The 15,202-nt window shown below is 30.0% G+C and overlaps 1 protein-coding gene across 1 annotated transcript; it reads right to left on the bottom strand.

Annotated features, from left to right (window-relative positions):
* Positions 1-4,837: 4,837 nt before the first annotated feature.
* On the bottom strand, positions 4,838-6,150 carry LOC144546932 (ubiquitin-ribosomal protein eS31y fusion protein). The gene is made up of 2 exons (XM_078295523.1): positions 5,958-6,150; positions 4,838-5,368 (listed from the first exon to the last, which is right to left on the bottom strand). The coding sequence occupies exons 1-2, from the start codon at positions 6,058-6,060 to the stop codon at positions 5,001-5,003; spliced, it is 471 nt and encodes a 156-aa protein (XP_078151649.1). The 5' UTR covers positions 6,061-6,150; the 3' UTR covers positions 4,838-5,000.
* Between the last annotated feature and the right edge of the window lie 9,052 nt (positions 6,151-15,202).

Genomic DNA, 15,202 nt, shown 5'->3' with positions numbered 1-15,202 from the left:
TAGAAATAAAGATGGCCACTTCAATAATTTAGGAAATAAATATCATTTACGATTTTATTTCTCTATTTTTTTAAAGCAGTATAATTTTCAATAAAATGCGTTACCAAAATAGTTATAATCTTTATTATATTATAAAAAAAAATTGTAAGTATAGATAATTATAAATTAATTTTTCAGAATGTTAAGTGATAATCTAAGTGATAAATAAGTTAATAATCTAAGTGCCAATCTATGAATCAACAATGAATTATATATTATTTTGGTTCAGACATTTCCTCGAACACAAAAAAAGCATTAATATATACATTGTTTAATAACGTTAAGCAAAATATAGTTTTTCAACCAAATAATAAGAGATAACAAGAGGGATACAAATAATTAAGAATTATCAAGTTAATTTGAAAAAATAAGCTCTTGATTCTTGATTTCTCTGAACTATCTGTGTAGAAACAAAATTGAAAAATATGAAAATTAAATGGGGTGATCTGTATGGCACAAAAAATTTAATATATAAATTTCCATTTTGCCGTTAGATGATCTTAATATATAAATTTTCTAATAGATGATATGTATAGAAACAAAAGAGAAGTAAGGAAAGTAAGAAATAAGGAAAAAAATGAATACATTGCTATATTTTTGGTGTTTGTTCAATTTTAATTGTAATGTATCGTGTGTCATTATGTATGGCGAGTATGTTTTTAACTAAATTTAGACTTCTACACAATGTTCTAAATAGCGATTATAGCGGCATAGCGGAGAGACCAAAAAAAAAAGCTATTGCGAATAACGTAGTTATAGCGGAAACTATCACACATAGCGATTTTTCCTTTTCAAACTTTATATTCTATATTTCTACTAATTATCAACATAATCAATATTAGAGAATTGATGTAACAACTAAATGACAACTAATCTAAGTCTATACTTTTTATCAATTCCGCAAATAAGAATGAAAAAAATCTAAAAGGTAACATTATTTAATAGTTTATACTTCATGATATTACATATTATAATAGACAAAGAGCAATTAATTTTATAAGGTAAATGAAGTCAATATACATATTTAAACATTTTATAATTATAATAATAATCAAAATCAGCTTTCAATTGAAACGAACGATAATAATTTTACAAACGAATACTATAAAAAGAGTAATCAAAATGAATAATTAGTATTTGAATATTTCTCGATATAGAATGATAGAATAAATCACAAATAAAAATAGAAGCATATAGTTTGGTTTAGTATACTTATCGTAGAAGACCATGTAGCATTAGAAATAAAAATAGAAGTACAGAAGTCCATATAAATTGCAAAAAAAACCATATAGCATAGCGGTAACTATAGCGGGTCTCATATAGCGGTAATAGCGGTCATAGCTGAGTTAGCGCAATTTTATCTCATAGCTTAGCGTTTATGGTCCGGAAAAGCTATAGCTAGCTATTTAGAAGCCTGCTTCTACATATTATTCATATGTATTTAATCAAAAGAAGATGAATAATGTAATCGGAGGGTTGAGATTAAATTTAAAATTTTATCTTTCAATCGTAGCCGTTAGCGGATCGGACACCCAACGTGCTTAATAATGGAATGGAGATTTTAAGGAAAAATTTATAGTGTACCCATTGAAACTTTTAAAATAGCCAATTTCTCCATAAAAATCTCATAATTTCCAACATTCCCACAAAAGCTTCACATACTTTATTTTATCTCCAATCTATTATTTAACCTTTTATTAATTTAATTCTAGAATAAAATTGACTCAGATACCCTTGCATTTAAATGGAGATGTCCTGTAATTATGTTCTTCCTTTCCTCTCCTCCCTCTGTCCCGGTACTTCATTTGTTCAAAGTGCTTCAGCTAGCAACGTCACCAAATGAGGAAAAATTATAAATAAAGCAGATTGCGACTATCACTACATAGATACCCAGTCTTATTACTTTCAAAGTTTCAAATAAATGCTTTTGATGTATTCATTTTACACCACGATTTGTCCTTGCTCTTTCTCTCGGGCAGAGTGACAGAGAAAAAGAAATTAAATTAAGTGACCAATTACTACTGTGTTTGTTCATCGTTTTAATAATTTGTCCCGAGTCATTTTATTACATTTTCTAATGACAACAAAACCTCATTCTGACCTTTTGTTGTTTGCAAACAACACCTGAATGTTTAAACCACGATTGTGGGAAACAAATCATAGCAAAGGTTTGATATCACACTCAATGTAATTGGTATTTTTGTAATATGCTTTTTACATCTGAAAACTTGATTTGTATTTGCTTCACGACAAACCTATATTTGTAAGAAGGATAATGAGATAACTCCGATCAATTAAGTTGCAATTGCATTGAACCATTTTGATGAGGGATTGGTGCAGCGAATGCTAACGAGGTATACATCTTGAATAGAAATAATATGAGAAATTCATAACGAGGTATACATCAAACTCATCCAATCAAAACCTGAGTCCCTGATCCGAATCAGAACCCATTTAAATTTCAGCACATGAAACCACCCCCGTTAAATTGGTGACATCACCAGCGACAACTAGTTCACTCGAGCCTGGTAGGCCAGTCAGCCAGTGCTTCAGGTGGCGTGAGCAGGTCGGTCTGACAGGTTACCTGTGCTGGTGCTGCGATCTCCTTCGTGGGGACCACCGGTATTCTGACAAGCATGGATGTTCCTTTGATTGTAAGGCAACAGGGTGGGAGGCGATCTCGAGGGAAAAACTAGTCGTACATGTGGCTAAGATCGTAAGGTTCTGAACTGTCAATCGACAATTGAATCATGAAAAAGGGAAATTTAGCTTTTTTTTTCTTTTTAATTTCCTTTTCTTTCCTTCCTATATTGTAAAATTGTTGAAAGAAAAAAAAATAGTGCGATACTTGATGCTGCTATTTTAGAAGTTTCGCTATGAATTTCTCGTATTATATTACGACTATATGGAATGACATATGTAATAACTAAAGGGGGTATTGAATTCAATCTTCATTCTATTATCTAGCCTTTAATACATGTATATGAATGAGTATTAATAGAAATCATTCATCTTTGCAAACAGGGTATTTCAATGTCACTCTGCCCAAGAGAAAGAGCAAGGACAAATCATGGTGCAAAATGGATGCATCAAAAGCATTTTAGTTGAAACTAGAAAGTAATAAGACTACGTATATATATAGTGATAGTTGCAATCCGCTCTACTTATAATTTTTCTTTCATTTTATGACTTTGCTAGCTAAAGAACTTTGCACAAATGAAGTACGGGGTAGAGGGGAGGAGAGGGGAGGAACATTATTACAGACATCTCCATTTAAAATGCAAGGGTATCTTAGTTAATTTAATTTTAGAATTAAATTAATAAAAAGTTAAATAATAGAAAGGGGATAAAAGAAAGTATGTGAAGTTTTTATAGGGATGTTGGATATTATGGGATTTTCATGGGAATATTGTATATTTCAAAAGTTTCAATGGGCACACTAGAAATTTTCCCTTATTTTGAAACTTTAAAAAGTTATATAATAATAAATATTATCTCATTTAATTAAAGAATTATGAAAAAAAAGTACGAGTCCTATTGTAAAAAATAAGGTGAACAAATAGGATAAGCTTGTTGATAACATGGGATAAATAAATTCCTTCAAACTTAATCTTGCATATTTTATTTTTTTTTCATTATTCAAATAGTTGCAGGTTTCAGGTATTTTTTCCTTCACGAATGCAACTGACTGAAAATAAGTTTTCAGATCAATTTACAAACTTGTGTACAGACTTGTAGAATCATGCCAATACATGATTTATAGTCAGTTGAGTTCCTATTTGTATTGGCACATAATTACAATGTTTTGGACCTTGAAATCATTCTGGTATTAGAATGAGGAATGATACGATCACTTTACTATATTGGATGGATATTTTTCAATTCAGCTAAGCAAAGATAAAAATAACAGCAGGGACACTTGTTCCAGCCAAAAAGTACAAAAAATAGTTTCCAATTGGTCTAGAATCATAAGAGTCGAATATAGCAACCACATGTAATGGCATGCTGTATGATTTTGGCAAGATTTAACAAAGCATTAATTTGAAACGATTAATGGGGTAAAAATACAGCAGATCTGGTATGATTTCATACAACACATGAGCAATAGAATCAAAATAAAAACTTGCATTATGGGGTAAGTTTATCCTGTTGTCGCAGGGTTTAATAAGGCATTAATTTGAAACGATTAATGGAGTAAAAAATATTGACAAAAGCTGATTTGATTCCATACAATGCAATTGAATCAAAATGAATATTTGCATTATGCTGTAAAATTATCCTGATATGACAATGTTTAACAAAGCATTAATTTGAAACGATTAATAGGGTAAAAATATTGACAAAACTGGTTTTATTTCATACAGCTCATGAGCAATAGAATCAAAATGAAAATGTATATAATTGATATGCTTCATAAGTCAAATCAGCTCTGTTAATGTTTTCTACATCCCTTTGAGATCAAGATATACTCGAGTCATTTTTGAAAGAAAATGTTTACAGAACATAATATATGTTCAAGCAAAGAAAAAAAACACAAGCACTACTCATTAAACAACCAGAGCAACCAAATACCAAAATAAGCTAATTGAACCATTTCCAATTAAATCACACGTCTTCATTTTAAATAAACCTTCATGCATATGTACCCTTCAATAACTTTTGAAATATTTAAAACTCTGTTAAATTGTGAATTCACCTCATTGTTTCTATATATATTACCTTATGCATGTTTTGAGATTTTAGAACAAGAACCAAGCAAAATTCATTATTTAACAAAGAAAAATCAGCACTAGGTGGAAAACAGCAAAATTGGTCTCATAGTATGAACTGGAACAAAACCAAGTCGATATAATAAAAAAGTTTAAATCTTCCTTCACACCAATACCTCATCCACCATATAACATAAACAAAAAGAGCAAAAAGGAAATGCCATGAAGCAAAACCTACCCTACTAATATAATCTACTCGGCCTGCTTGTTGTAGAGGTAGGTGAGGCCGCACTTGCCACAGTAGTGACGGTCAAAGTGGTTAGCCATGAAAGTACCAGCACCACAGTCATTGTTCGGACACTCCTTGCGGAGACGCGTCACCTTGCCAGTGGAGTCATCGACCTTGTAGAACTGGAGCACGGCCAACTTGACCTTCTTATGCTTGTGCTTGATTTTCTTGGGCTTGGTGTAGGTCTTCTTCTTCCTCTTCTTGGCCCCACCACGCAGCCTCAGCACCAGGTGCAGAGTCGATTCCTTCTGGATGTTGTAGTCTGCTAGTGTGCGCCCGTCCTCAAGCTGCTTGCCAGCGAATATCAGCCTTTGCTGATCCGGTGGGATCCCTTTTTAACCATTACAGTACAAAAAACTTAATCAGCAACCAATATATGATTTAACCTTGTACTTAAAACAACATAGAAGGAAACAATACCTTACATTATATGTTTACATAAAATACAAATAGACAAGGATCGTAGTAAAAATCTTTAAAAATATATATACTAATCATTTATCTGTATGGGATTTTTAATTAGTTATATATTCCAAATAGTAAGATTTTTAATTGATCTATGGCAATATTTACTACTTTCAGCCATGTTAATACCATCACCTATTACAGTCTATGAATTTCCAAGTTAATCAGTAAACATTTAACAGCACCATGGACAAATTTGCACGTAACCCAAACAAAAAACCTTTTAAATAAATTATGCGAGGAAAAAAATCATTGTTTCTCCTTGAGACCTACCTATGTGAGTATTTAGCATCCCAATCCACCAGAATAACATCAATATTAACTAAACCATGACCAGATCAGCAGCTAAAACCTAAATAATTGTCTACAAATCATTCAATCCATACCCACGCCCAAGAAACCATCCAATACGAGGATATAACGAAGAAACATATTGGAAAAGTGGAGATTTGTACCTTCCTTGTCCTGGATCTTGGCCTTGACATTGTCGATGGTGTCAGACGACTCGACCTCAAGGGTGATCGTCTTCCCCGTTAGGGTTTTCACGAAGATCTGCATCTTTCTCCTCCTCTGTCGCGCTCCAATGCGGCGCTGGAGTTTTCGCTAGGGTTTGGGTTTATCCTAAGAAAATGCAGCCGAAGAGAAACTTATAAATATATATAGAGCAGTGACCAGATGATCTCCGCCGTCCGATTAATGGACGAATCAGGGTCCTATTATATTTCAATACAGGGCCGTTATTTTGGGCCGAGGAGATAATTGGGCCTATCTTGGTAATTTATCGATATTTATAGTTGTAACTTGTAGTTTAATACAGAGCCGTTGTAAGTAGGGCTGGCAAAAAAAGCTCGTGGCCGACTTGGTATTCACTCGTGACTCGATCGGTAACAGCTCGTTCGTTAGTGGATTGAGTTAAAATTAGCTCACTCGCTACATACTCGAGCCATAATTAATGAGTTTGAGTTTGGCCTGGCTCGGCACGAGCCAGTTCGGTCGTTAACGAGCTATTTAATATATATAGTTTAATAGTTTAATCGGATCCGTTCACTTCATATTGGGGACATTATGGTCTATGGATGTTATAGCCAGTGTTATGGTAATTACACTTTGGACTGTGTTTAAGTTGATTGGTAATTTTGTATGGAATACGTGTGAATTAATTACAAGCAACTAAGTTAATTTTTATGAATTTGTTTGATTTGATATGCATGAATTTATTTAGTGAATATGTTTGTATGAATTTAGGATTTTGATATATTTGTATGTATGAATTTAGCGGTAAATTTAATTTATAGTAGTTGATTTGCTTAATTACAGTTGAATTAAGAGTATTCCTCAGTAATTAGTCATATAAATATTATTTTGTTTTAGCCATAATTGATAAGACGTGTTATGAAAATTTAAGATATAGCAGAAAAGAAAATATACAAATTTATAAATCTGCCAAGCTAGTAACGAGCTAGCTCGGCTCGCTCAAACAAGCCACGAGCCGATCTTGAGCAATAGTTTTAACTCGGGACCTAAAATCCAAACTCGCTCGCTCAGCTTGATACACGAACAAGCCGAATACGAGTGTGGCCTAGCTCGCTCTTTAACAGCTCGTTGCCACCTCTAGTTGTAAGGCTAAGAAGAGAGAATTGGAAAATGGACGAAATTATTATTATGGGGGAATTTCATGTATATCCCTCCAAAACTTAAAAATTTCATATTTTCCTCTCTAAAGTTAATAATGTCATATTTATCCTTCTAAATTTAAAAAACTCACAAATTTATCCATTTTATTGATGTTTCTATTAAAACACATTTTAAATTTATAAATATTTATTTTATCCTTAATTAAAAAAAATATATATGTTGCATATTTATGAAAAATGTGAGTCTTCTTATCGGTCAGTTCTGAGGACAAATGAGTCATTTCTCTACTTCTGACATTTACGCAAGCATATACCTAAATATCAATGTGTGTGCGTTAAAAGTAAAGAAATGGTCTATTTATCTTAAAGTCCAAACAATTAGTGTATAGTGATAATTTTCGTAAACATACTATGTATTTTTAATAAGGTATGTATTTTTTTAATAAGAGATAAAATAGATACTTTATAAAAATAAAATGTGTTTTAATAGTAAAGATAATAAAATGGGCAAATTTTAGTTAGCATCGATGCATTCTATTCAGTGGTCGATGCAATATTTTTATTGGCATTGTTTTTCTTTTGTAAGTTTTTGAGATTTAAAAGAGTAAATATAATGAATAGGGTTTAAATGTTTCATGTCTTTCATATCAAATATCTTTATTTTTATTTTTAAAGTCCATATAATTGATTCGAACCGTTCAACATGATCTCATATTAAAATATGCTCGTACATCAAATTTTATATTTTTGAACTTTTTTATTACTTTTATAGATAGATACAAAATCTTTTTTTTTTAATTGGCCAGGATCTTTTGAAATATAGTGACTTTGTACCTGTCTAAAAGTATAATTTTTTTCTTTCAAAAAAATAAAAATAAAAAATTGATTTGCAAGCACAATTTAAAGGGGGGTATATAATTTGAAGGTTTCGAGGGGTATACATAAAATAGTTCTGATTATTATCAGATTCCTCAGTCCCTCCTTGTGCAAATTTCTATTGAATTTTATAAATAGAGATATATCATTACATAAAACAAGTATTATTATACATCTCTCATTTTAGATGGATGGTGGAAATCTTATTTTTGTATTACCCCGCATGATAGCATACAGCAGGTTTAAACGAAATAAAATAAAGAAAATTAAAGGTAACAAGTTTGCTACAAAGACACCTATAAATGGAAATGTTCCTATCATTCGATGGGGACCTTTGATTTGATATTTTACAAGAAATCTAAGAACATTTCCTTCTCAACAAATTATTAGAAATTAATTGCAGTTGTATCTCCATTATTATATTATGTACGTAGTTGTTCTGATCCGTCAACGACTGTAATATTTCGCAAAATATTTATATAAATTAATAATTGAAAATTTTATATGAAATGCTTAAATATGTTTTTATAAGAATAAATTGCATTTTAGTGTCAGGTATCATTTTATTAAGCATAACTGATATATTTAAGTTTGTCCAACTATATGTGGTAAATTTGAACTCTTCGAATATTCTAAAGTCAGACTAATTAATAGATACAATAGAGCATTAAACACCTGGTAATAACTATAACTTTCATTTTAGTATTTGGGCTTATTTGCAAAGAATGGAAATATAAAGGTGAACTATATAAAATGACAAACTTATAATAAAGAGAATTGAAAAGATGAATCACCAAGTAGCCAAAGGCCCAAAGCCACGCGTCATTGCTTGGTGAAATACCAACTTAATTAAATTAACTAAATTAAAAGGGCTTCTACTCTCTCCCGTAAAAGAAAGGAAAACGAGAAAACAAAAGAAGCAAAAACAGAGGGAATCAGATAAAACGGAAAACAAAAGAGAAAGGAAAAGAAATATCTTGATAAGAATTCTTATCCGATTATATGTTAGATTGGAATTTCGACTACGTCGCGCTGATTTTGAATAGTCGTGATAACTCAAATTGGATTTCTATACTGATTGGTATCAGGTAATCGAATTTCTCTATAATCTGTGTTTTCGATTTGAATGATTAAATTGGATTTTGATTGGGTATTGAAATGGGTAATCGGATTATGATAGCATATTTAACTGGAATATGGGGTCTAGATACTGTAATTGTTTTTAATGGACTGGAATACTAGGAATCGCCTGTTTCAGGGATTCCAACTAGAATAGAACTGTTGTTATTGAAAACCTAGACCCAATTGATATTATCGGTTAAATATGCATACATAATTTGATTATGTCAGAAGGACTAAATTGAAAAATGGTTGTTTATAGTTTCGATTTAAGGTTGAATTAAGTGAAATTGAATTGTATGCCTGATCTTAGGCAGAGCACAAATATTTTTAGCATAGTCTCTTGGAATTTTGAATTAAGAAAAATAGTAGATAATTGAAGTAATAGTCTTGGTCTTCATACTTAGTTTAGAAAATTAGACTTTATATAAAGGTAAATTATGTTGCTTAATCTAAATTAGGCCATATCTGAAAAATAAAGGAAAATAAATTTGACCGTACTGTTCGATTGGGACAGAGGTGAACTGTTGATCTGAAATTGAATTTAAATAACTAATGGGCATTTAAAATGGGTTGGGATGGTTTATAAAATGTCTAATTACATTTATAAGAATTTAACTGATATTACAGGTTACCGTATGATATCGAAAATAAATATAAGTATTGATTAGAATGTGTATATTACTATTAACATAGGCATAATTACGAGAAAGACTGATAAGACAAAATGATCAGGAAGAACAGACTGCTAGCGACCTCATCTATTGCCCTACGATATCAGGTGCGAGGTTATTGGATTAGTCTGAGATTCATAACTAGGAATTAAATCGTAACTCGCTGTGCATTTTGAATATTTGATTGACTGCATTGGTTGAAATGTTGCATCATATGCATAGCCCAATAAAATTGAAACTGAATTACAGGTAAGTCTATTGACTGTCATGTTGATATTGTTTATTGATTGGTTGATTCTTATTGCAAATGATTGATTGAGACCACAGTGATTGAATTGAATAAATATTGAATACTGAAATCCTTGAACCTCCATATAGTGGAGAAAAAGGATTATTATACGTAAAGTCTAGCTAGCTACTAGACTTTACTCCAGGACCCTTATGCGCATATGGTGAATGACCCCAACTGAATCCAGTACCGGTTGGATAGGGGATATTGAATAAATGTGAATTGTGACTGTAAGACTAATGAATTGTGGTAATTGTCTTATCATTGATTTTCTTTCCGATAATGACAGTATTGTGATATTGATTTCGTATTGTTTCCGTTAATCATGTGTTGGGATAGTTAGAACGGTATAAGCCCTGACACGACATATACATGTTATAGTATCTATCAGTGTTATCAAACTAGAAATTGTAAAGTTAAGAAACCAAACGTTACCAGACTTAGTGGTAATAAAGATTAGGTCCCAAACGTTACCATACTTAAAGTATTAAAAGATTTTGACCCAAACCATTTATTCTGATAAGATTCTTAGAGTTCTGATTTATTTATATAATTTTTGTTGTTCAATTGAATACTGTTATTGAGCATTTGCATTCGTCATTATAGAACTGAACTGATAATTTCTCGTGCGGTGATTTCATTCTGAATATGGATTTCCTTCGAATCCAATAATCTGAGTGGCAATCAGCACTGAGAAATAATTTATTATTTCTCACTCGTTTCCCCTTGTGGGTTACATGTTTATTATACGAAGATAAAGAGCGATTCCAGGTTATAATTGACAGCAGGGCCACCTAAAGGTATGAGATTTGGGGTTATTTTATCTGACATGGTGCAGAGAGTATTTCTCTAGCATCATCCACTATAAATGGTCAGATAATTCGTTTTAATAAATTGGGATGTGACTAAAATAATGGATGCTATTGGCAATGCATAAAAAGATCCATGCCCAGTGTTACGTATATTGTATGAAAAATAGACACGGTAGAATCGTCTCACCTCCGGATCGGGGGTGTGACAACGACTGAGATTGAAAAATGAATTTTCGAATTGAATATCAGCCCTCCAATCACATCATTTGCCTTCTTTTGATTAAATACATCTATTTTATGTGTAAAAGTCTAAATTTAGTTAAATACATATTCGCCACACAAACTGCTACATGGTTTGTCACAATTAAAATTGAATGAATCCCTAGCGATCTGTTTCCTTATTTCTTCTTACACTTATCTCTGATTCCTGCAGTTAAATTGTTTCCTTATTTCTCTGTTTTCTTTCATTTCATTTCTCATCTTCCTCTATAGTTTCAACAATAAAAATGAAAACAATCATATCTTTCCAAATTTTGTTTATGACTATTGTATCTTCTGATAGAAACAATCATATATATTTATGATCTAGAGAGAAAATGAAGAATATCTAGAACATTTGTGTAGAGAAATAATTTCCATCAAAAATATATATGTAGAAAAATTATTATTTTAATTATTTAATCATATCTTTCTCAATTTTGTTTCTTTACATATCATTTCTCCTCTAAATCATTTAATGATCTATCTTGCTTATGGAGAATATTAGATATTAAATCGCAATATGCTTCAAGAATTTTTTCATATTACATTTGATCTTTTTTTTATTTGTTGTTTCTTTTATTATTATTTTTTATTTGGATTTTCTTTTTTTCATTTGTCTTTTATTTTTATTTAAATATATTTGACAATAATACAAACATATTAGTTAGGTATTAATTTTTAAAATTTATCTCAAAATCTATGCATACGAGAGAGAAAAGGTTCACTAATTGTCATTCTCAGATCTAATTTCATTTTGAAAATATATGATTATAATTTAAAAATATTTTTTTTATTTGATGTTGTCCAGAAAATATATTAATGCATAATGATTAAGATGTTGTTTTAGTGACCCATATTCAATCTACTACCCATTTTCACTTAACAATATTTATGTTATGTTATTTCCTTCGTAACTAGACATGTATTAAATAGAATTATGCAGATTGATATTTTACTCACATTACCAACTTAAGATTTACTTAATTAATTATTAAATTTAAAATATACAAATAAATATTAATAAGAAAAAGGAATCGATTTAAAATACAAAAATTGTACAACTAAAATCTTCTAGGAGAGACGGATAATATCAAGAGCCTAGGAAATAGATGATGTACCGTTATTAAAATTTGAAAACTTAATTATATTTATGTATTTATAATTACTGATATTATTTTTCAAATTTTACTCAAAAAGTAAAATTACTTATTAGAAAATATTAAAATTTTAAATTAAGACAAAAGCTATGAAGAATAATACATCGGAAATATATATACATAAATTTTGACAGTTTATCATACAATATCATAATTAATTTCATGCGTTGAATTAAGTATACTCCATGCGTTATATATGTTTACCAATAAAAGAATAATTTATTTTTAGTTATATAATTAAATTTCACAATAAATTGACTTGTCTTATTTTTAAAACTTTAAAAATCCAATCATCTGTTTTGTAAACTATGTTTTCAACTCAATAGGTTTTGTAATACAATTTAGAGTAAAATATATAAATACTGTAAGATTATTTTTCATATATACTCAGCGTTAAATTTTTATATGATTCATCAATATATGTTTGATCCCATAGCTTGTTTCAATGTCTCATCACTTGCATGACATGTCACGCTGCTCGCATGTAATTTATGGTTCTCTCTAATCTAACCAAGGTTGCTGTATATTTGCTTCTTCTTTTTTCACTTTTTTTCTGTACAAATTTCATCTAATATTTTATTTTACCTAAACCAGTCCTTTCAAAAGAAAAAAAAAAATAACCATGTTAGAAAATGGTTTCTCCTTCCTCAAGAAAATGACCGCTGAAAGTTAAATATAAAGATATATAGTGCTCGTGTCGTTTAATAAAATCTGAAAGTTAAATCTCTATATTACTTTTTTTTGAAAAAGTTAATGAAGATATTGCTATTATAGGTTTTTGTTGATATGTTATTGATTTATCTTCCGTGTTAAAATTTAAAATCAAACCATTGATAAAAGGCACACAGGAAATTTATTTTGTTTTATATATATATATATATAGAGATGGGCTACGGTGAGTTGCGAAGTAAAGCGACTATTTTATTTCACGCTCATATTTTACGATTTTAAAGTTCAAAACGTCGATCCGAACCGTTCATCTTGTTCTCCATATTGAAATGTGCTTGGAGACCAAATTTTATATTTTTTGAAATTTTTTTACTATTTATTAAGCAATTTTGAAAGTCGCTGATCTGATGGTCCAGAAAATTTTACTGTTTACAGCAAAACAGCAATTTAAAAAAATGCTTAATAAATAGTAACAAATTCCAAAAAAATGTAAAATTTGGTCTCCAAGCACATTTCAATATGGATTAAACATCTAACGGTTCGGATCAATCGTTTGGACTATCAAAATAAAAATACGGTGTGAAATAAAAACGAGTTTTACTTCGCAACTCACCGTAGCCTATCTCTCTATATATATATCATAAACAAACGATGTAAGTGGATAATTTATAAATTTTCAAAATTGTTTTGCAGTCTCTTGGTCTTGTACATATAATCTCATGATAAAATCACAAATTTTGTATATGGATGCAAAGCTTGTGACAGTAATTTAATATCACTGGTTTGTATTGATTATTTAAACATTAATATATCGAGTACGTATCACTGTTGCGAAAATATTAATTAACTACTGGCCACACAAAAACGAAAAATAATAAAATATTCCTCATTATGAAATATAATCTTAGCACACATGATGATGAATCTTGCTTCTTTACAAAGTGTTATGGATTTAAGAGCAAAGTTAGCGTGTGTTTTGCTTATCAAGAGAGCTTAGTGAGCATAATTTCAAAATTTATCGAAGTAACTTTATATAACAAATTTAAAATGTTGGAACCGATCTGTTGCACAAATAATACGTGCACAAACAATATTTTGAAATTTTTGAATTTTGTACTGTGTTCTACCGCATACTTTATTTGTTTACGCATCTCCTTAGCAACTCAAAATAACAGATACAATCAGAGGTAGAGCTACATTCAAAGAATGAGAGTCAATTTACCTCTATTTATTTTGAACTTTTTTGTACTTGTACACAAATTTCTATATAGTATGGAATAAAATATTATATATACAGTAATATTGACTCCTTTCGCAGCATGAAAATTTTATATGACTGATATCTATTTATGTTTGACCCCCATAACTTGAAAGTTTGACTCTTATCAACAATAATAAGAGATGATATGAATGCGCAAACTAAATTTGCGTACATGTTAACTTAATTTTTTTTTTGAAGTAGGTCAGCTCTGAATTTTAATTTTCTTAAAAATGCTAAAATAAAAAAATCGGGGCAAGATGAAAAGAGAATTATTTTACCTTACCTTTGTTAATAAGTGATTAAAAAATATTTTGCCTTCTCTATTTTTTAAATAAACGTTTTTCTGTTCCTTTCAATTCGAAGTACAAAGAAGGTAAACTATTTTGTCACTTTTTTTAATTCTATTTTTTTTCAAAATAATAATTATATTCTTTCGAAAAAAAATTACATTTTATTCGGTAAAAAGTTATGAATAATTTCAGAGTGAGTCTATGGTACTATGCATATCACGAGTTGGTCCGTAATACGGCTTAATATTCGACTTTTCAAAATCTTAACGGTCGATCCGAACCATTCATCTTATTCTCCATATTAATATGTGTTTGGAGACCAAATTTTACATTTTTTGAATTTTTTTTACTATTGTTTTAGATATTTAGAAAATCACTTGATCTAAAAATTCTGGACCATCCAAAAACAGTGATTTTCAATAAATCTAAAAAATAGTAAAAAAAATTCAAAAAATGTAAAATTTGGTATCCAAATACATATTAATATGGAGAACAAGATGAACGGTCCGAATTGACCGTTAAGATTTAAAAAAATCAAATATTGAGCCGTATTACGGGTCAAATCGTAATATGCATAGTAGCATAGACTCACTCATAATTTCATCTGATAGTTAGCATCCTTCTTGTTTAAAAATTCGGTGAAATTACAATTTTTTTT

This window comes from Carex rostrata, chromosome 30 (genome assembly GCF_964058835.1).
Source record: "Carex rostrata chromosome 30, lpCarRost1.2, whole genome shotgun sequence".
Lineage (NCBI taxonomy): Eukaryota > Viridiplantae > Streptophyta > Magnoliopsida > Poales > Cyperaceae > Carex > Carex rostrata.
This window is presented reverse-complemented; position numbering and strand designations above follow the sequence as displayed.

What these genes read in the sequence shown, in the direction of transcription:
- LOC144546932 (XM_078295523.1), bottom strand. Translation starts at nt 6,060, where the DNA reads ATGCAGATCTTCGTGAAAACCCTAACGGGGAAGACGATCACCCTTGAG. An exon ending in CAAGATCCAGGACAAGGAAG is followed by an intron (nt 5,369 to 5,957) that starts GTACAAATCTCC and finishes ATGGTTAAAAAG; the next exon opens with GGATCCCACCGGATCAGCAA.